Source organism: Elgaria multicarinata, chromosome 2 (genome assembly GCF_023053635.1).
Source record: "Elgaria multicarinata webbii isolate HBS135686 ecotype San Diego chromosome 2, rElgMul1.1.pri, whole genome shotgun sequence".
Lineage (NCBI taxonomy): Eukaryota > Metazoa > Chordata > Lepidosauria > Squamata > Anguidae > Elgaria > Elgaria multicarinata.
Window position 1 is genome coordinate 132,507,657 of NC_086172.1, and position 22,707 is coordinate 132,530,363.

The window sequence follows — 22,707 nt, forward strand, 5'->3', positions numbered from 1 at the left end:
TGTGATCTACAACAATTCTAAGATCCTTCTCATTTGTAGTATTGCTGAGCCAAGTATCCCCCATCTTGTAACTGTGCATTTGGTTTCTATTTCCTAAATGTAGAACTTGGCGTTTATCCCTATTAAATTTCATTCTGTTGTTTTCAGCCCAGCACTCCAGCCTATCAAGATCACTTTGAAGTTTGTTTCTGTCTTCCAGGGTATTAGCTATCCCACCCAATTTTGTGTCATCTGCAAATTTGATAAGTGTTCCCATCTCCCATAATACTAGAACCCAGGGTCAACCCATTAAGGTGATTGGTGGGAAATTCAGGACAGATAAGAACATAAGAAGTGCCCTGCTGGATCAGACCAAGGGTCCATCTAGTCCAGCACTCTGTTCACACAGTGGTCAACCAGCCATTGGCCAGGGATGAACAAGCAGGACCCTCCCACCCATGTTCCCCAGCAACTGGTGCACACAGGCTTACTACCTTGAATACTGGACATGGCACACAACCATCAGGGATAGTAGTCATTGATAGCCTTTGCCTCCAGGAATTTATCCAACCCCCTTTTAAAGCCATCCAGATTACACAGTGAAGAGTTAAAATATGTAATTTGCTACCACAGGATGCAGTGATGGCAACCAATTTGGATGGCTGTAAAAGGGGTTGGACAACTTCCTGTAGGAGAAGGCTATCAATAGCTACCAGTCCTGATGCCTAGGTGCTATCCCCAGTATCAGAGGCAGTAAGCCTTTATACACCAGCTGCTGGGGATCATGGGTGAGAGGGTGCTACTGTACCATGTCCTGCTTGTGGTTCCCTGGTCGACAACTGGTTGGTCACTGTGCAGACAGAGTGCTGGACTAGATGGGCCCTTGCTCTGATCCAGCATGGCTTTTATGTTCTACTTTTGATCATTACTGTTTCTAATTTCTTTACAGAAAAATAATGCTGCAGTTATGGTGTATGTCGTTCTTCAGGTTGAAATAGATTTTTGAGTATTTTCAATCTGTGTTGAATATTTTTGATCTGAAAAGCTATGGCTGTAGTAAGGCCTTATTCAGGCTGCACCCAAATAACATTTCTCAGGAAGTGCTATGATCTATCATTACTTAGAGACTACTAATAGCAAAGTCTTCAATACTGTGGCTCTCCTGGTTGGAAAAAATAATCTGAGCTATCAGCTGATTGGGAATGAGCTACAACTCATATGCTTAATTTCTTTTCAGAAATAAAAGTTGATACTTGGTTATGAAACTTTGACATAGAGTTAAGCAATGTTCTCTTGTGGTGTGTTGTTTATGGCAGAAAGACTATACACTTCATGCTGAGAGGTTGTAAGCCCCTGATTCTTTTCTGATGTTTGGCAGGGAATGCTGGGTACCGTTTACATGTCAACCCAATTGGTTTCTCATTGAATCCACACCTCCAGGAGGAACCTCAGGAAAGTCCACAGGAACTGCGTACTGAAGTCCAGATTGCACGGAAGTTACAGTGCATTGCAGACCAGTTCCACAGGCTTCACCTACAGAGGGTAGGCTATCTTTTGGGCAAAGGGTGGGTGGGGGTGCAGTGGGGAAATTAATTCATTGTCCAGGATGCTCTGTGTATGTTGGTTGACCAAATTTTTTCTCTCCTCTTTTTCCAATGTGTATCCAATGCTTTTTGTGTTGCTGTTGATAATTGGATCAAAACTGGGTAACTGTATTTTTGAAGCATATTTAATCTAAAACTGATTTTAAAAATCTATTTTATTTTCAGAGTAGGTAAGAGTTTTATTATTTTGATATGTAATGGCAGTTTTCTGTGGTCAGTCACATTTCAGCAGGACCAACAAACAGAACTGTGTGGAGCTATGCAGACAGAAGAGGGCTTGCTTCTAAATGGCCACAGACACATACAGATGTATGCTGCATCCCTACAGGGATGCCCTCTCCCCACTGCCAACCCTGCCATGCATCAAAATGATGCCATATTGCTAGTGCAAATATAAAAATACTGTTTTTCATGTTTCAACAGCTCACACTCAAAACTAGTATTCTGTTATGCAGAGGAAAGAGTGGGGATGGCAAAGACCCCATCCACTGTTTTGCCTGATTTTCTCCTTCCCCATTCTTCGCTTGTACCCAAAGAATTCACCTCCATCTTACAAACTCCAGCATCTCTTTCAGTTCACAACACTATACACTGAAGGGTTGCAGCTACTATCAAAAAGGTTCCCAAACATCAACATAATTTTAACTAGGCCCAGAATCCCTCTCTGGGCTACACCTCTTCCCCACCACTGTGTAATACTTATATAACACTTAACACTTGTATGGCACATTCTAGGATTCAAAGCACTTCACATTTATTATCTAGTTATAATTGTTACAACAACTCTGTAAAGTAAATCAGCATTATTATTCCCCCCATGCTGCAGACGGGGAGATTGAGGCTGAGAGAATTTGTTGCCTAAGGCCATCAGATGAGTTCATGGTAGGAATGACATTTGACAGAACCACCTGTGGCCTGTTTTCACATCACGGTTTCGAAGGTCCTTCCCCTTGAAACCCTGTGGTATCGCTGCTGCAGGTTGGGGGTGGGAAATCCTCAGGCCAGGAGGGAGCACGTGGTTTTCTGGTGATCATCTAGGTACCGGAGTCCATCCCCCCTTTCCTTCTTCCCAGCTTCTGGCGACCACTCATTGGTTGCCATCTGCCCTGGAATGCCCCCTGGATCAACGATGGAGCAAGGTCACACAATGGAAGGGCCATGGTGACCTCACTTTAAAGAAAGAAGTCGGGGTTAGTCCCTGACTTTTTTAAAGGGCAGCTTTGAAGAAAAGCCCCATGGTGGCTGTGAATTGGTGGCAACGTTGAATTACCAACACAGTGCCGATTTACAGCCACAGTGCAGCTTTGAAGATGTATAGACAGCTCCTAGGTGTCAGAAGTTGCACCTCAGGCTTTTCTGCCATTATCTCACAGAAGTTGGGAAAGAGCACATATGTGTAAGCTCCCCTTGCTGCTGTGGTGGGTCCCTCCCCCAGTCCATGTGGAACATTCTCTAACAGATATCCTGGTGCTACAATAAAAATAAAAATTCCCAGAATTCTTTGGGGGAGAGCCAGTACTGTTGAAATCATTTTATTTTTAACATATCCAGAATGATACTATCTAGGCTTGGGCAGGTTTCCACTCCAGCTGAGAAGAATTACATGCTGGAGCTTATCAGTGCTATGGGTTCTGCTTCTCTTCGAAAGATGAGTGCATCTTGTGTCACTAGGCCAAAGTTTTGGTAAGGGGCCAGAGAGTTCTGTAACCAAGCATCCCAAACTTTCAAAAAAGGAAACCAGGGCTTTTACGGTGAGAGTGTATTTTTGTAAGATAAGAAAATTCGTTTGAAGAAGTTGCATTGCCTCACTGTGGATATTTCCAGCTAAACAGGAGCGGTAGCATGTAGTGGCTTCAGGAAGCTGTTGTGGGTTCAGATCACACAAGGAATGGAATGGGGCAGTGGCTGCAGAGTGCAAGAGCTTGGCATTCTGCAGCCATTGGGGTTTCCTAGAGGAATTCTGTGGCAGGTATCAAGTTCCGTACAAATGCAAGATCGACACACGATGTGTGGACACATTCATTGTGGCTAGCCTCCCACAAAGTGTCAGATTGCAGTGGCCCATTATTATCAGAGAATTTTATGCCACATCATGCATATCCGCCACCCCTCCTTCCTCAGGACTTACTTCCTACAGTTTTGGAAGTAGGCCTGTGGTTCAGCAAAGTTTGAGGGTCTGAGGCAAACAAGTGCAGCCTCTTTAAAAAAAAAGGGGGGGGGAAGAAGCAGGTTTGGCGAAGGCAATGTGAGAAACGGGTTAACTGGTGCATGACTCATCAGTCTGGTAGCATCTAGCTTGTTGGTTTTCTGCAAATGTATAGTGTCCACCTGCTTTACGGGGAGGATTTTTTTTAATCTTTCCCCTACCCTTTGGACATTGTCTCCTTTTCTGCTAGGTACAACTCCTGCAATCTCTCTCTCACACATCATTTCTGGTGTAGCTAACTTTGCCCAGTGTAGTAAAGGTTAACAGGGATTTGTTTTTGTTAGGCACTTTTTTCCCCTTCCTGTCAGGAGTCCTGAAGGGAAGCTGTAGAACTGGTTGTAACTTGACCCTTTCCATCTGGGGAGTGTAGCTATCCGATGTCTTTGTCTGGGAAATGTGTCCAAGAATGCCCCAGGGGGAAAAAGAAAAGAAAAGCTGTAACCAAAAGAAAAAGAAAGAAACCTGGGCCATCCCCTCCCTTTTTTTCAGGCAGAAGTGTGTGTTGCCGTGGTACCAAGAGGAATTGCTGAAGAGCAAAGCAAAAGTAGTGCAGAAGAAGTGTGTGTCAGCCAAGCATGTGGGAGAGTTAGTAAACAAAAGCATCCCTCTTTACTACTAGCTTATGCAGCCAAGAGAGGAGGAGCCCCTTCTTTTCAGCTGAAATAATAGACTGTTGTAAAGGAGAAAGAGTGCTAGTTGACCATTTCTTTTTCTTTCTTTTTAAAGAGGGTGAGAGAAACAAACCCTGAACAGAGGTTGGAAATAGCCAATGGCTCTCCACCAGGCAGTATTTGGAAAGATATTGGCACTTGGATTAAGGGTTTCTCTTCTAGTAGGGAAATGGGGGGACGTTATGTGTGCATGGAGCTATGTTGGAGACCACTGAAAACTTAATTTATTGTTATGCTTATCCCAATACCTTCTTTGCCTTCCCGCTTCACTCTGGGCCAATTTTCTGTTCTGCTTGTTGGCAAAGATAACGGAGTGCTGCTCAATAGTTCTTCTCTATATGTTATTGGAGAGAGTGTCTGCAGCCCAGGAAAACCACGGCTTGCCAATTTGGTTGCCTCAAACAGGTTCAATGGATTCAAGTTGTATTAAATGGAGTTAAAATTAGGGCTGCACTAAAGAAATGTTAAATTGATTAATCAAGAGTTTTAATTGATTATCAGCTAAATGTGCATATGGATAATAAATATTTCTGAAGCAAGATGCATGCCTTATTTTTAGAAAATGCACATGCCCGCAACACATAATGCACATGTGGCAGGCATAATCTTTAGAAGAGGCACTCCTTCCTAGGTGAGATGTTGCTTGCTAGCTATAGTTTTTATTTGTATTAAAAAAAATCTGCCTTTTTAGTTGAATAAACCTTTTTTTTAAAAAAAATCCATTAATTACTCAATTACTTGATTAAACATTGCAATCCTAGTTAACACTGATATAAGGAGACAGCACTCAGTTATAAGAACAGTTGGGTGATGGAATAAGTTGCACAGGGCACGCATGGTATTTATTCACTTGTAAGTATTTTAAGAAGAACTGGATGAGCAGGCATGCTTTGCCGTGTTGTCTGAACCCAGGCAGTATGGCTTGTTTGTGAGGGAAACAACCCTCAAATAACTTAACAACAGGCCATTTGTTTTCTCCTCAAACAAGCCATGCCACCTGAGTTCAGATGACATAACAAGCCATGCCCGGGTGGGTAAATAGATTAATAGCGCCCAGCATGTACTGATGATTTAAACAAGCCACTGTGGCTTGTTTTGATTGAGTGAACCAGGTCATACTGTGGATGTGAAAAACAGTGTTTGAGCAAAAAAAGTTTCACAAATGTGAGTACACTTGTACCATTTTTAAATATCTGATCTGCATAGTTTGAGTGTTTCATTTCTTTTTCTCAGGGGTCTTTATCATTCTGCACTGAGCATGGTGGCTAAATGATAAATATCCAGAGTATCGAATATTTTCTTAAACACAACATTTCCATAGAGCCACACTTCCATGGAACCACTAAGTACTACAGCGGCTTAGCAAAAAAATTGTGCACGTTGTGATACAAGTGTGAAATTTGGTATGGTGGTATTTCTGACCATATAGATTAAAATGAGATATAGGGGCATCTTGGGAAATCATCATAGCGGCTGCCATCTTGGAAAATGGCGGCCAAAATCCAGTTTTCACGCAATAACTCTATTATTTGTAATCTCACAGAAAAGATGTCTCAATACAAAATTAAAGAGCATAACATTTGCTACAAAAAGGTCATTAACAACCCTTTGATAGGAGCAACCCTCGTCGAGATATAAAGATTTTATTCCTACCCATTTGTCTGAGAAGTCAACAACAAGTGAGCCTCTTATAGAAATGTTGCATTATTTCTATTAACTCTCTTCCCAACTGCCCCAAACTGATGCCTCAGAACGTATCCTTGTTGAAAAATGTGTAAAGTGTAACCTCTGAAAGTTTCAGGCTTGCAACACGAAGTGCAAGATTGGAATGGTGAGACAGTGCGTGTTGTTGACTTCTCAGACAAATGGGTAGGAATAAAACCTTTATATCTCGGCGAGGGTTGCTCCTATGAAAGGATTGTTAATGACTTTTTTGTAGCAAATGTTATGCTCTTTAATTTTGTATTGAGACATCTTTTCTGTGAGATTACAAATAATAGAGTTATTGTGTGAAAACTGGATTTTGGCCGCCATTTTCCAAGATGGCAGCCGCTATGATGATTTCCCAAGATGCCCCTATATCTCATTTTAATCTACATGGTCATAAATACCACCATACCAAATTTCACACTTGTATCACAATGTGCACGATTTGGCCAGAAATTGTCGTTAAGCCGCTGTACTAAAGTCAGGGTTTAGCACACTCTTCCCAGACATTCTCCAGATGGTTTGGACTACAATTCTCATCATCCTTGACTATTGGCCATATTGGCTAGTGCTGACGGGAGTTGTAGCCCTAAACATCTGGAGGGCAGCAGGTTCGGAAAGGCTGATTTAGTATTATCTGCATGAACCTTTGCAAGCTGAAGCAAAATCTTGGGATCATGAACTCTCCTCCTCCTGCTTCTACATTGTCAGGAGGAGGAATAAACTATGAGTTTCATTTTACTGTTTCCTGGCTTGTCATTATGTCTTCTTAGAGACAGAAGACCTAAAGACAGTAGTGCATGTGCTGGTAACCTCAAGGCTTGACTTCTGCAATGCGCTCTACATAGGGCTACCATTGTACCTAGTTCGGAAACTTCAACTAGTTCAAAATATGGCAGCCAGGTTGGTCACCGGTACATCTAGGGGTGAGCATATTACCCCAACATTAAAATCACTCCACTGGCTGCCAATTAGTTTCCGGGCAAAGTACAAAGTGTTGGTCATTACCTTTAAAGCCCTAAATGGTTTGGGTCCAGGTTACCTGCGGGATCGCCTTCTCCCATACAGTCCGCCCCGCACACTCAGGTCCTCTGGGGTGAACTTACTTCAGTCAGCTAAAACTAGGCTGACATCAGTTTCCCAGAGGACCTTTTCTTCTGTCGCCCCCAGATTGTGGAATGGCCTGCCAGAGGAGATTCGTAAAATTAACTCTCTGTGTGATTTTAAGGCAGCCTTAAAGACTAGCCTTTTCCGGCAGGCGTATGCAGATCAATGTAAAATCAAGAATTTTTAAGATGTATTGATTCCTGTTCTAATGTTGTTCCCCGCCTCAATCCAAAGGGAGAGGCTGGTAAGAAATGATGATGATGATGATGATGATGATGAACCAGGAATTGTAGTTTAACACCAACTCCAGAGGTAGGCAATCCTCCAAATGTTTTGGACTACAACTTCCATAATCCCTGACCATGGACCATATTGGCTTGGGTTCAAGGCAGCTATAACCCAAAACATCTGGCGGGCATCAGGTTGCCTACCTGTGCTTTAGTTAAGCAAGTCAGCAAAACAACCCAGGGTTGATTAAACAAGTCAACAAAACAACCCAAGGTTGTTGGTTTATTTAGGAACAGACTAGAATTTGTGTTAAACCAGGATTCCTGTTTCATACATAATGACAAATCAGGAACGAGAAAAATGAAATGGAATCCTAGTTTATTCCTCTTCCCAGTTATAAGCTCAAGGCTTCTCTTGGGTTCACAGAGGTTCATGCAATAACGCTAAATCCTGCCTTAGCGTTATATATAAACTGGGCTGATGTTACCTGTTAAACTTTCAAAGAGAAAGGGGTCCCGATAGCTTGATATGGGAGAATGAGAATGATACGTAAACATACCAAAGAAGAAAGCCTATGGAGCTGTTTTATCAAGAAGAGAATATATGAAGATGCTTCCAGCAATAAATATGCATGTATGGAAGTAGTTTCACTAGATATAGGGCTTAAGTTGCCACTAGGGCCATAGCTAGACCTAAGGTTTATCCCTGGATCGTCCTGGGGTCAAACCTGTTCACCTGGGTGACACACAGGAGATCCAGTGCTCAGGCAGGGGTGAACCCTGGATGATCCCAGGATAAACCTTAGGTCTAGCTGTGGCCTAGGTTCATTCTCAAGCTTAGCTGTCTTTTTGCATGCTGAACAAATGGCCCTCTTTGGGCTGAAGTAGACATGATGTTAAAGACATAGCAAGCAGCTACAGGCTCCTTGCATCACTGCTTGGTACATCTTTAAGTCTACTTTGGCTCTTTCTTTACCATTAAAGTCAAACTCTGTAGTACTATTTTCCTTCCTCTTGTGGTATTCTAAAGCACACACATTTAAACATCCAACCCACCCACCCATGCACCCCACCTTTAACTATTTTGAAGTTCTCAGACTTCTATCTCCAGGGGCTTGGGCTTTGCATAATGCAAGGCAATATCAGGAACAGTTGCTGAATCCAATGCATACAGAAGCCAGCCAGACCTCCACACGGGGAACAGCCTGACCCTACTGTCTTCACTCAGAAGTGAGTCCTACTGAGTTCAGTGTGACTTAATCCCAAGTAAGGATTGCAGCCTATGCATAAGATTCTAGCAAATGTTCACAGTTAACTCAGCATTTTGTAGACTTAAGTTTAGAACAGCAAACAAAGTAAACGGTTCCCCTTTATTGTGGCTACCAGCTTCTCAGTTTAATAGACAGGGAGTCTAGAAGAAATAAAGGCAGTTTATTCTCGCAATACAAAAGCGGCATAACTGTCAATAAAAATCCAGACTCCAAGTCCCCTGCTCTGGCCTCCAGATCTTGCTGAGATAATGCTTTGGGGCTTCAGGGACATTTATGTTGAAAATGAGCTGTAATTGAGAGCTGTATATATTGACCAATAAAAGTTTATAGCAGTGAGGCAAGAAGGGGAGAAACGCAAGCTGTTAAATTCCTCCCTGCTTCTGCAGAAGCTACACCAGAGGAGGCAAATATTGTCATATCCCTGCATAGGTGTTCTTATCAATGACCCTAAATGGAATCAGGTAGAACTTTTATCCTCCCCCTCCCCCTCCCCCAAAGGGGATCATTTCTTTTACCCAATGCTGTAGTTTCTTGCAGAACCTCCTTCACATCTCTTTGTCATAGTTGCTTTTCATTAACCCTGATTAGCTTGTGTGATGCAATGCAACCTCCAGGCGTTGGCAAGGAGCTTTGCTGCTGTGGCAGCCCAGTGAAAAACTACTGGAGCCTGGTACTGCCCCTCTTTTGACTGCCTGTAGGTTGTTCTTTTCTTTTTTTAACACGGGAATAAAAAATGTTCAAGATGTATGTATACGTGTGTGAGAGAGGGCGGGGTGGGGGGGTTGGACTGTGCATGAGAGATGTAGAAACTACAGTATTTGCTCTGCGGCGGGGCTGTTTAAATCGCTCTCTATATTTAGTGTCTGAGTCATCGCAACTGCTGACAAGAGGCTGAATTAACCAAGACTTCAGTGCTGCACCTGACTGCTGGCCTTTGTGTGTTTCCAACAGAGTGGGAGTGTGGCTCTGTCTAAAAAAATTCTGAGTAGCTTCCGCCAGTAGATCTGAACGTTCTGCTTCTACCCTGAGTTTTGCGTAACATAAACAAAACTCTACCTTGAGTTTTGCGTAACATAAACAAAGGCTGGTGCCTCCTTCCTAGGACATCAGCTGAGGAGGAAAAGAGGATTCCTTTTGAAACTTTTGGTTTTGGTCAGGGTGAAGGAGATCCCTGTCCATTGGTCACATAGATGGATGTTTTGGAATATGCTGCAAAATGTTATAGACAAGGGGGAAAGCATGTGTTTATTTCTCTGGCAATCTGTGCTCTTGACTTGCTTGTACTAAATCTAAGAGAAAGTTAGGAACAAATTCTTGAAACTAGGTTCTTGGAGAAAGCGTCAGCTTAGAATTGGACTGCGCTGACACTATCAGGCCAGGCTGGTCTTTAGCCAGAGATCTTGCTGCCTTATAGACCAGGGGTCCATGGGCCATATGCACCCCTGTCATGACCTCCCCCAATTCATAAAAAACTATGGAGCTACCCTGGTTGAATGTCAATTTACAGTTCTTATTCAGTTCATTATGAGGGGCTGACCAGCATTAACTGCTGTGAACTCATGTAAAGGGAAAACTTTCATTCCCAAATTATTAGTGGGCTTGTAGTGGATACCATAACAAGGAAATGAGGTTAGGTACATCCACTCAGTGTGTGGGTCCTGAATGCACATTTCTCCTTTATGCGGTGTGTTTATTACTGATACAAATCAACATAGGCATGCACAAGGGGTACACCCGAATGTCTCAAGCAATAAGCACCTCATTGAGGGGGGCATTGAGGGGGGATCCAGATGCAGCAGGAATGGTCCACTGGCTCTGCTGCTGCTGCAGCAGCAGCCTCCGACAACACACTATTGCTCCCAGGAGCAAGAGTGAAAAGGAATCGCTCTTCCGGGAGCCTCTGTGCAGGGAGCCATGCTTCAAGGAGGCCAGGAAGAGGGGCCCTGAAGGCTAATATTGCCTAATAAGCCCCGCCTCTGGCAAGTGTCACCACAAAGCCCCACCAGTTTTGGGGCTTGAGGAGAGTCTCCTTATTCCAGCACCTGCAACGGCAAGCCAAACGTGTAGTAGGGTGTCAGTGTCTACCTTGTTTCATAAATAAATGAATAAAAATAATGTCCTTTATGGCTGAATATTCAATAAATGTTCACCTTTAAAAATAAATACAATTCCCTGGATGCACACCCTAATGAAATGTGTTGTGCACGCCGATGCAAATCAATCACTTCTCTACCGAAATGGCATGAAAAACGTGAATCTGCTTTTAAGGACGATGTTGGGGGTAATGCTTCTTCCCGGCGTCCCAACAATATTGGGTCTCCGTCTTGTAAAGATCTCTGTCATTACCTGCAAAATTGTTTCTCCTTGTCCCATGCTAGCCTGAGCAGTAGGTTGCCTGGTCTGCTTCCTGAACCTTGTGTCTGCATCCAATGGCAACTGATTTCAAGGGAGAAAACCTTCCATGGCACTAATGGAATCCCCCACCCCAATGCTTAACTATATCACAGGACAATTTATTGGGGGGGGGGGGTTGCAGCAAGAGAGGAGAATTAACCCTTCCTTCCCCAGCTGTGATCTCCCTGAAAATCAGCTGCCTCCTGTATGGCTATTAAGCTTTTTTTTAAAAAAAATAAATTGATACTAGTGGACTTTCAGGGTTCTGGAAATAGATCCAGGTCTCTGGCAAATAAATTCAGGATTTGGGCTCAGACCTAGCACTACCCCTACCCAATCTCCCACACACACTCACACAAGAGGCACACACACAGCTAAAACACCCCAATCCTTGCTTACCAGGCCATGAATCTTATCAGGCAGTGACTGGCAGTGGCCCAATTATTTACTCCCCCCAATTTAAAAAACAACATTAAAAAAGGGCTTGCTGAAAAATGGCCTTGCTGGGCATGCTGGAAAACAGAGCACCAGGTTCCAGCCGCCCTTCACTCCCCCTTCCTTCTCCAAAGATTACCTCTGGGTCCCACGTAGCCTGGTCACTTGTGAATCTCCAGAAAAGGAGGACACATGAGGATAATTTGCATATCCTAATTTATATGTATAGATGCAAATTTAGAAATACTTATAGTTTAAATACAAGTATAGTACATTCCACATTAATGTGGAAGACTGTGACCCGTGTGCCTTGCTCCATTTGCTGTCCAGGTGTTGCTGATGGTCAACTTCAAGGTCCCTGCTGCTCTATGGTTCTTTATCTTGGGCCTGGCAGCCCTTCAAACAGAGGACTGTCCTCTATAAAAGAGGGCATGTAGCCACCCTAGCTGGGTCTAGAAGTATTGCAGGGAAAGGAAGAGAGATGAGAAGCCAGAGTTTTGCTTTCCTGACGCGTAAGGTTAAAAAAAAGGAAGGGGCGGGGTCCTTGGTGAGTGTCTAGGGTCATGTCTTGGGCACCTGTGGGTTCTGACCCAGCTCTTGGGAGATGGAGGCTGTTGACAGAGAATGTTGAGCCCTTCTAGAATTTCTCTTCTAGAATACTGTAGGGGACCCCAAGTTCCTAGAAATGTAATTAAATCTAAACAACAGGGCCATATTAACAATATTTAAAAAAATACCAGGGTATCACAGGGTATTATTCATATAATAAAGGAAGGAAAGTCAATACATATAACAATGATGCTAGAATAGGCAAGAGCTTCCAGCATTTAAATAACTATAGTTTCAAGACACAGTAACACTTATACCACGGTGACTCTATTATAAATCTGTCCTTTCTTCCACCTTAGGAGGTGTCCTTTCAGGAAACACTACCCCCTTAGGACACAATCCTATGCATGTTTAGACGAAAAAAATCCTACAACTCTCAACATGCTGGCTGGGGCATGCTGGGAGTTGTAGGACTTTTTCCATCTAAACATGCATAAGATTGCACCCTTAGTCACTCCTTAGTCAGGCCAGACAGATTGCACAGATCTCTGCACAGACACGCCTTCTGTTAACTGTAACTGCTTCTCTCTCTGTCAAATCTTTTACTCTCGGGGCCTTACTAGACGTGCCGGCTTACGCCGGCAGGGAGGCGGAGCCGAGGCGCGCTACCGTTACCGCACCTCCCCCAGGCTTCCAGACGGCGGAGCCGCAGGGAGAACGCAAGCCCTGCGGCGTCCGCCATTTTTTTTTTAAAAAAAAAGGGGCCGCAGGTGGCCCGAAGACTCTGGGAAGGTAAGGGGTGTTTTTGTTAAAACCGGGGGGGGGGGGGGAGGATGGCAGGGGGGGTGGCAAGGGGGGGCGGGTGACAGAGGGAGCGCCGCTCGCAAGCAGGCGAGCGGCGGCGGTGGCGTGCGGCGCTCCCTCTATCACCCGCCCCCCCCTTGCCACCCACCCTGCCATCCTTCCCCCTCCCCTCTCTTTCCCCCCCCACCCCCGGGCCGATGGGCACAGCTCTCATATGAGCGCTGTGCCAGGCCGGTCCGCGGCTTTTTGCGGCTCCTCGCGAGTAAGCGAGGAGCCGCGAAAAGCTGCGGAAGTCTCCACACTTCCCCCAGCCCCGGCCTGAGGCCGGAGCTGGGGGAAAAGCGCACCATAAGCGCATTCGCTTATGGCGCGTTGGAGGAGGCCTCAGCGTGGCCTGCCTCCGGATTCCCCTGTGCGTCAACTGGACGCACAGCAGGGAAACCGGGTCAGAAGGCGCGCTAAGGCCTCGTCTAGGAAGGCCCTCGGTCTTCTGTTGTCTCAGGTACTTATTCTCGACTTCTTCCACCACTTCCTTCTTTGTCTCATGAAGGATTTCTTTAGCTTCTCTCACTGCCAGCCATGACTCTCCTGGCCCAGCTCTTCCTTCTCTCCCCCTCCCTCCACATCAACTGCCAAGCTTCTTTTTCCATTGCCTGGGCAACCTGCTCCCTTCCCCCTTCCCCTCCTGTAACTATCTGATCATTTCAGCTTCTGTTACAATATGCTTTGATTGAACAAAGTCATTGCCAACCCTCCTGTTGGTTCCCAGGGCTGAGGATCAATGGGAAAGCCATCTGGTGGGCTATAAACATAAAAATTAACACACGTTTTCCAAAAGCTTTCTGCTTTGGCATCTTAAAGGATACATTGGGCCAATGAAATAATGTTCCCTCCCCTTTCTCTTTCTCTACTTGCCCTTGTTTTGAGGGTAAGAGGGAATATGCCTGCTTTCATCATTTGAGAGGGTGGAGAGCATGTTTTTCTCATTGTCAAACATTTTGAAAACAACCTTAGGCTCTCAAGGATTGCTAATTCCAAAACAACTTTGCTGAGATATGGGAGACTAGTGTCTGCAACAGGGCAGGGAGTGTTCTTACTTCCTTTTTGCTGCAAGTGAAACAAGGAACTGAATAAACCATCTGAGTTATGCAAGACAAGAAGGGTCATACCTTGTGGGCTTGGGAAAATGGCTTGCAATTGTCCTTTTGAGCTTGAAGGGCTGTGGCTGCTGCGGTGTTTTCCTACCATTTCTCAAAGCTCAGTCTACAAAAGAGAGGTGCAAGGTGCTGTTTGTTTTGAATTGCAACCACTTCAAGGAAGCAATCACCTGCCAAGCCTTCCGCCCAATGCTGCAAGTCGATTGGTCCCCACCACCACCACACACATAGTGAAATGTTTCTGCAAACCGTTCAGGGAGTCTCCACCTTACAGATTCTGTGTTGGCCCTTCTTGTTTTTTATGTGGCTAGGGTCCCATTTCCCTCTTACGTTTTTATTTTCTTGGTCATTTCTTCCTGAACTGTGCCACACTGCTCTGAAATGCTTTGTGGCATTTTTCTTAAAATAGCTACATTTCTAATCAGGCATCAAATAAAGAACAACAGTGTGGGTGTGTGGGCGGGTGTTTTTACTTTCATAAGCTTAATTTTCTACAACAGACACTTGGTTTCATAGTATTTGAAGAAGCTCACCTTCGTTTCTGAGATTGGTTAGAAAAATAAAAATTGGAGACCCATTAGCACAGTGGGAATCTTTCATATAAGCAAACAAATAAATATTCTTCCTAATTTCCTTACCTTTTGTTTTAGTTGGAAGGATGGAACTATATAAGGCTGTACTTGGTGTTGTCCAGATCTTTAAAGGCCACTTTTGTGACCTTCTGCTTCCTCTCACTCCACCTGCAGCCCACTAACTTCCTTCTCCAACTGGAACATATTCCTGACCTCTATTGCCCTAGGGAAGGTGAATGCTTGCCTTGTTTTGCCTAATGCCTAACCCAGTCTTCCCTAACCCAGTGCCCACCAGATGTGTTGGATTGCAACTCGCATGGCTGGAAATTACGGGAATAGTAGTCTAACATACTTGGAAGACACCAGGCTGGGGAAGGCTGGTCTAATCTATTCTGTGGCAGCACAATACGCCCCCACCTACCTGACAGGCAAAACAACTCTTCAAATATCTCAGCTTCTGGCAGTTGCATGCTCCATAATTCATTTATATAGTATATTCATTGGTTTTTGATTTAGTTTTTGGAGTCCCCTTGATTTCCTGATCCATCCTTCAGAGTTGTTTTATGCAGTTGGAATTCCAACTTCAGGATGAGTGCTGACTCCATCTGGTCTGTTAGAAGTTTGGCTGTCAGGTCTGAAGTGGCTGCTGCTTGGTTTTTGAAGAAGAAAAATGGGCAAAATTGATTTGTGACATCCGTGCCATGAATAAAATAAATTTGAATGAATTTATCATGAATAAAAGGGCCTTCTCTGCTGTGGCACCCCGGCTGTGGAATGAGCTCCCTAAGGAGGTTCGCTTGGCACCTACATTATATGCCAGGTGAAGACCTTTTTATTCTCCCAACGTTTTAACAATCTATAAATACACTTTAACATGGTGTTTTAAATTTGTAATTTTGCATTGCTGCTGTTTTTATCTGGTTGAGCTTTTATATTGTATTTTATATTATGGTTTTATACTGTTGTTTTATACTATGAATGGTTTTAATTTTTGTGAACCGCCCAGAGAGCTCCGGCTATTGGGCGGTATAGAAATGTAATAAATAAATAAATAAATAAAATTTACTATCTTGTATAAAGAGCTCAGCCTGTTGAAATTCCTAATTCACTGTACCAGATGTCCCAACTGATAATAATGCGATGAAACTTAGCTATTTGGCTCTCAAATATTTAGAAAAATTACTTATAGGTAACAGTACCTTGTATATGTTTCATGTTTCATCCAGTGTTATCACTCCCTTCTGAACTCTCTCTCTCTCCTTATCTCTCCCCACCCCCCAAAAAAATCTGTAAATATTTTGGAAAGTTGTTGATTACAAAAGACTTTGTGTGGAATAATAGATCTTGAATTCCTGGGTAATTGCAACAGCTGCTGGAGACCATGTTCCAAAAACGAATGAAATTTCTTTCTTTTTGAAGAGCAATGGTGCAGGGCAAGATTCAGCAGGGTGTTTTGGTTAGGAGGGAGGTGAGGGCACCACAGTACCGATGGGAAAAAAACTGGAGCTGGGAAACTTTTCTTCCTCTTAAAAGTACTGATGGCCTTGTCTGTCTGTCTGTCTGTCTGTCTGTCTTTGCAGTGAAAGAAACAAAGTGGCCAGGAGGGGAGGGTTTCAGTGTGTGGGGACTTGACATCAGCCCTACCCTGCCTCACCCTCTTGACATCATCTGTCCTGCCAGTCTTGATCAACCAGCCCTGGCTTTCCATCATCCCACTCCCTGTAAATGGGTGGTGGTGGTGGTGGTGGTGGTGGTGCCTTCTAGGTGGCTCTGCCATTCAAAACACCCAAGAAAGATCTCCAGCTCTTTCCTAACCACTAACTTCCACTCAGAAAGCATCTACCAATCATTCTAATCCAACCACAATCAATTTGCATGTGAAAAGCATGGCAGGAATGGCTGGCCAACATTTGTGGCCATCATGATCATCTCCCTGTAATCCTCGTTCGGTCAATGTATTATTTTGCATTCAAAGTGCTAAAAGTTGTATGACTAGAAATGATGCCCTGCGGTGATCAATTCACAATAATTTTGCAGATAAAATTGCTCACAACTATGCCAGTTTAGAAGCCGTGGTTGTAGCAGAATCAGAGGTGAATGCAGCCACTTGACAGTGTAGTCTTGCTGAAATGGATCCCTTTTAGCTCATTCTACGTGAGAATGTAGACAGGCTACTTGGAGATTTGTGGCCCACCACATGTGTCTTTGGCCCCTTGTAGCTAATTAAAGCTGCCCAAAGAGGCTTGAACATCTGGGTTACAGGTGACTGATGACTGTTTAGGCGGTGTGGTCTTCCCTGCTCTAAAAGAGGCAGTGGTGTGACTCCCTTCTAAAGAAAGCAGCACTAGACCCATTAGCATGTGTGTGCATATTTGCTGCTTTTCTCTTCCAAATTCTCATAAACAGCATTGGGCAAAGGATTGGTTATTGAGCAGATAGTAGTAAAGAGAAAGTTGCAAGTAATATGTGCCTGTATGGTTTATCTTTGACTTGACCATGTGTATTTTGTGCTGAAAAGTGGTTTGAAGTGTGTTTCTTCGGTTGTACTAGTGTAAATCCTTGGGTCAGCTGCACATCACAGTTGTATGGTGCTGCAACTCTGCTGCATGGATTAGTGTCTTTACTATGTCAAAAGCAGTGTATGTGCCAAAGTCACCCCATTCCTACTTGAAGAAGTTAAAATCTGCCCAGCAACCAGCTCTCCACTCGTAGTCCTATAAGAATAGAGAGCAGTGACCGTGGCCTTATTCACAAGTAGTCCCAATCAAATATGTAGCTATGCATTTTGGGGCTATACGCTCGGGAGAATGACAGAAAACAAACCATGATCAAAACATCCTTATTTACAGCATGTAGCGTGTTGGATACACTTGTATCACAGGAGCAGGATCTGTGCACACATTGTGACATAAGCAGGCATATGCACATGTTGTGATATTGTGTGACATACAGCCCCCCACTCCCAAAAGCCAATCTTACCATGTCACCAGTATATCCAACTGGGTATGTGAATTGGCCCTAATACAGGAGCAATGGAAAAGCAAAAAATGGTCATGGGCAAATGCTGTGTAAGCAATAAGAGCTAGCACTATGTCCCACAATGTTCCAAATCAGAAGAGTAAACCTAAGATTTAGTAACACCATCAGTAAAACTTCCCTGTTTTTAGTTATTCAAGCAGTCATTTGCGGTGTCAGTGAGGGAGCAAGTGTCCCAAGTGGTACATTTCCAGATCCCTTCCAATGTCACAGATGATGTTGGACTGCTGCTGACAGACTGCCCAGTTCAAATATGTGTTCCTGCAGTCACGCGACACAGTTGTTTGGGCCTTCATCATGTCTTGGGTCAGTGTTGGTCACCGTAAACTGGCCTTCCATTCTCTGCCAATGTTTTGGAAGAGATAATGGGCCGTTGTTAACAAAGAAGGCATTGTGGGTGAGCCTAGGCAGACTAACTGAGGGCTAATTGGAGGGAGCTTGAAGGAGAAACAGCCCTGGAGCTGCCAAAGGCCTTTTATTTTAAGGGTCTGTCCTTCTAGATCATTGCAGCCTTATAAAATATAAGGCAGGTCCCATATTTCAGAGAAGTACACCTTTGTAGAACAAGGATAATTGCTTAGATCCAGAGTAGCCCTGAGTACAATCCAGCAGAGGCTGCTGCTCCCTGAAGAGGGAGGGGAAGTGATTCCCCCCCCCCAATTCCCCCTGCAGCACCCAGAGCCAACTCTCATGCTGTTCTGGAGGGTCCTCTAACCCTCTTAGCTGAATTTTGGGGGCCTGGAAGGGGAACATTACTTCTACCTTCTTTGAGTGGGAGAATACTGTGAGCAGAGATCTGCTCATGGGATCTCTGGATTCAACTCTGTGACCTGGTTCACACGTAATGCCATTTCATGAGTTAAACAACCCATGAAGTGGTGGGGCTGACCAGAAGTGCACACATCCCGTTCCTGGTTTATTACTTGTGACCTCTAAACAAACCATGTGTTCAGACTCTGAGTTGTTTAACCCTCAACAACCTAGACTGCTGGGTTTGGCAGTCCTGGATTGTTTAGCAAAGTGAATGCTAAGCGGAAATGGCGAGCATGTGGGAGGCCCCAACAATCTATGGTTTAAACAAACCATGAGGTGCCTTTACATGAACTGGGCCTATGTCTCCACAATGCCTCTCTGGTGTTTGAATTTGTGATCTGATATCCAAAGACATGTACCTTTCAAAGCAAAGCTTGTGGCCTTTGACAAGAGATGAACAAACAGTATGATGCAAAGGTAGCAAAATAAGGCTTTAAGTCTCCCCGCCCCCAACTAAGCTAAAATTGCTGCTTGATAAAGGGACCTGAAATAACCCTAGGTTTTCTTTTTGTTATTTTTGTTTTCAAGTGTGTTCTTGCTTAAGGTTTAATTGGCTCCAGTCAGTAGGAAAGGGCTCCAAGACTGATTATTTATGGCTTACTGTCAAAAGGAGCTATAAAAAAGGGCAGTATTATCTTGGAGATGCTGGGAAGCAAAGCAGGAGGGGGGGAGTGTGTGTGCATAGGAGTGTGTTTTCTTGTACTGGATAAAATCAGTTTTGCTGTCTCAGCAGTGTGGTTTAAATTGAAGATTAACCCTTTGACCTTCACAGTGTCAAATCACTTACAGATGGATCACCAGCTACACTTCTCTTCTCTCCCCCCCCCCTTCTCTCTCTCCTATGTTTTGGGGAAGAGGGGGGCACTCCCTAAAAAAAGGGAAAGAAGTTGTTTGTTCTTGCAGCTGGGGCTTTGAGTGGCTCAGAAGCCAATCTGATTAAAAACAGCACTTGGCTAAACTCTGCAGAATCCTCCAAAAAGGCCGGGGGGGGGGGCTTAATCCTTTTGTGCACAATACATAAAGGGTCTGCTCTTTTCTTTTATAATGTTGGAACTACAATTATTCTTAGAGAAACTACCTCTTTTCCCCCCTCCCCCTCCCTCCTCCCCCCCCTTTAAATGTGTTGTACTGCGGGGATTAAAGTGTCTGTTCTTGAAAATGTATCTTAGTTTTTATTGGGATAAGATAAGCTCTCGGGTTGTGGTTTTAAAATTGTATATGAGTAATCTTGTTTAGACCATTTCCCCTTTTTACAGCACCAGCAGAACAGAAATCAGGTCTGGTGGCAGATCCTTCTCTTCCTCCATAACATGGCCCTGAACGTGGAGGCAAACAGACACCGTGCAGGTCGGAGGTGAGACCTGCCCTGCCTCTTCCAGGCTCTATCTCGTCTGCTGGGAGCACTGAACGATCCGTGGGCAGAAATGTGCATGCCACAGGACAGACGTTTGATTCCTGTGAAACTGAGGACACTGGTTGTTGTACAAAAGACTTGGTTTAAAAGGACTTGCTTTCTCTCTTCATGGCTCCCGGTCTTCTGAGGTGGGGAGCTTTGGTCCAACACTGTTGAAGAACAATCCTCCAGTAAGTGTTGCTTGCAATCAAGATGTAAGTCAGCAAACATGGGGCTGATATAGGGAGACTTTGGTTTTAGCTGGTGATGGGTCCGCAGGATTTTGTAACATTGGCTGCTGGTAATGTTCTAGAGCTGATGAATTGAAATTAATTTTGGGGGAACTTCCAAATGAGACACTCTTGTTTCCTGATGGGAAAACTTTGAAGAAAAACTGTACAAGCAGATATTTACAACCGGGCAAGCAGTATTGAATCCTTACATGGTATTACATGACACTGGTGTAAAAATGGGGCAAGCTTGCATAGTGGTGTACAAAAAGGCCATGCTAAACCTGGTTTCCCCTGCCCCGTTTTTAAAAACACACACAGCCAAAACAGATTGTGGGGGGAGGGGAATTGAAATATATATGCAGTACTTTTTTTTTTTATCAAACATAAACTTACTTTACTACTTTAAGGCTGCAATTTCTATGGTCCCTGTGAGGAATCCCAAGGGCCATAGGATGTTTCAGGTCCACCCTCCAAGGGCAAAGAGAGATGTCCACCCTCAGAGAGGGAGAACTGACCTCGCAAGCCTTCTCCACGAGGCTGCAGGAAGGTCCACAGGTGATGCTACTCCAACTTTGGAGAGCATGAAAAGGAGGCGTTCCTGGTCGTCTCCTGGGTGTGCTGGGAGACATTATGGATCCGCAAGATCCAAAGTGCCCCCCCCCATCTCCCCAACATGCTCCTGGAACTAATGGGAGGGGAAAGTAAGAAGAAACTAAAAAAGAAAGAAGAAAGGAAATGGCTGAAAATGACTACATAAAAGGGAAATTGCCATGCCCACTTCACTTTCTGCCATGTTCATTTCAAAAGGCGGCTTCTTCGCCTCTGTTCCTCCCTCTCCCTCCCTCATAGAACAGCTCTGCCTGAACATGAAATGTATTATTTTTAACCTAGCAGATACAACTGTACTGTTGTGGTATATTTATGAAACGTTAAAAGTATAAGTGCCTTAATTGTATTCAAACCATCATTACAAACATATCCAGTGTAAGAGATGGAGTGGCAAGCTACTGCCCCAAAGGTGCCTATTTTTGCCACTCATGGGTAGGTGGAAAGAATAAAATAACTGTTTTATTGGTGGAATATAGAAACCATAAACACTGCGGAAAAGAAGAGGAAAGTTTTACTATCTGGACTTAGATCCAAAGAACTATGCATCTAATTCTGCCCCTGTGAGGAGATTTTGGGCTTGTGGAATATTCAACCTTGAGAAGAAAGCGGAGCTGGAAAGTCTCTTGTACAAAGCAGCAGGAGTGATATGCCTGGCAGACTCCCAGATGGCATTTCTGAACCAAAATACCTGATGACATTCCATATTCTGCAATGTTCAGCCGTATTTTCCCAACATCTAAGAGCGTTCCTTGTTTAGTAATCCAGCCCAAAGTAGTACCAATGATATCACCACCAATATTACTACCTTTTATATCTTGGATAATAAAAGTAGCATGAATTGACTGTACCAGTATTATTTTTAAGCACTGCTTTTAAAAGCATTTCACACATGATTCTGAAGAGAAAATATTTCATAAGAATTTTGTAATTCAATTCCCCCCACCCACACCCAATTTCTAATTTTTCAATTTCTAGTTTAGGAGAAGAAAGAAGTAAGAATAGGTTTTTTCCCTCTAGTTTTGCAGTCTCCCCACCAAAACTATAAGACCTTCACATCCCTACTCTTTATTTCCTTGATCTTTGCAGCCACTTCCTCCTGTGAAACGGACCTTTGTGACATTTGGGCTAATTGATGGAACTGGGTTCAGACAATGCAATAACCCACATTCAAAGGCTGAATATGGATTGTTGAAATGTGAGCTATTGTATTGTCTGAATCCAGCCATAATAACAACCCATGGTTTGTTAAGCACAAACAGCCCACAATTCAGAGCCCAGCAACAAACCATGGGTTCTCTTCATGGGTTGTTTGTGCTTAACAAACCATGGATTGTTAGTGCAGCTGAGTTCACATAACATGATAACCCACATTTCAACAACAACCCACACTCAATCCATGAGTGTGGTTTATCGTGTTGTGTGAATCCAGTCACTTTATTAATTATTATTCAACATTTTGCATGATGTTGGGAGGTCACTACTCAAAAACCCCTGGGTTGGTTCCAGAATTTGCTTCCCAAAATGTAAGAGCTCCTTCCATCTGTGGAAGGCTTTTGATCCAGTGGAGGATTTTTGCTAGCGCAACCTGAGAGGAAAGGATTTTTGCCAAATCCCTTTCCCATGAGCCACCTCTTCTGCTCTGGAGGGCTGGGGGACCCCGTGGAACACGATGGAAAAGGAAGAAGGAAATTGGCAAAACTGTTTCCCTCCCTCCCTGCTGCCCTAAGTGGAACTCTGCTCAGTGGGGGCTCCCACTTGTGGGAACAAACTCTGGATTCAACTCTGTTTCCATCCCATTGGAAAGAGTCTCCCTGTACAAAACCTAGTCTCCTGACAGGTTCTAGTTATCAATCCAGAAGTGAACATGGTTCACTTAGGACAGGCTTCCCCAACCTGGCACCTACCAGATGTTTTACCTAAGTCCTGGCCACCATAGCCAA

General features: G+C 44.0%; 1 protein-coding gene across 2 annotated transcripts in view; it reads left to right on the plus strand.

The window, feature by feature from the left end:
- BMF (Bcl2 modifying factor) overlaps positions 1-21,592 on the plus strand; it is a 38,827-nt gene extending 17,235 nt beyond the window's left edge. For both annotated transcript variants that reach the window (XM_063117742.1, XM_063117741.1), the window contains exons 3-4: positions 1,358-1,521; positions 19,789-21,592. In XM_063117742.1, the coding sequence (XP_062973812.1) occupies positions 1,358-1,521; positions 19,789-19,890 (266 nt within the window). In that variant the 3' untranslated portion in view covers positions 19,891-21,592. The remainder of the gene's footprint in view (positions 1-1,357; positions 1,522-19,788) is intronic.
- Positions 21,593-22,707: the final 1,115 nt, after the last annotated feature.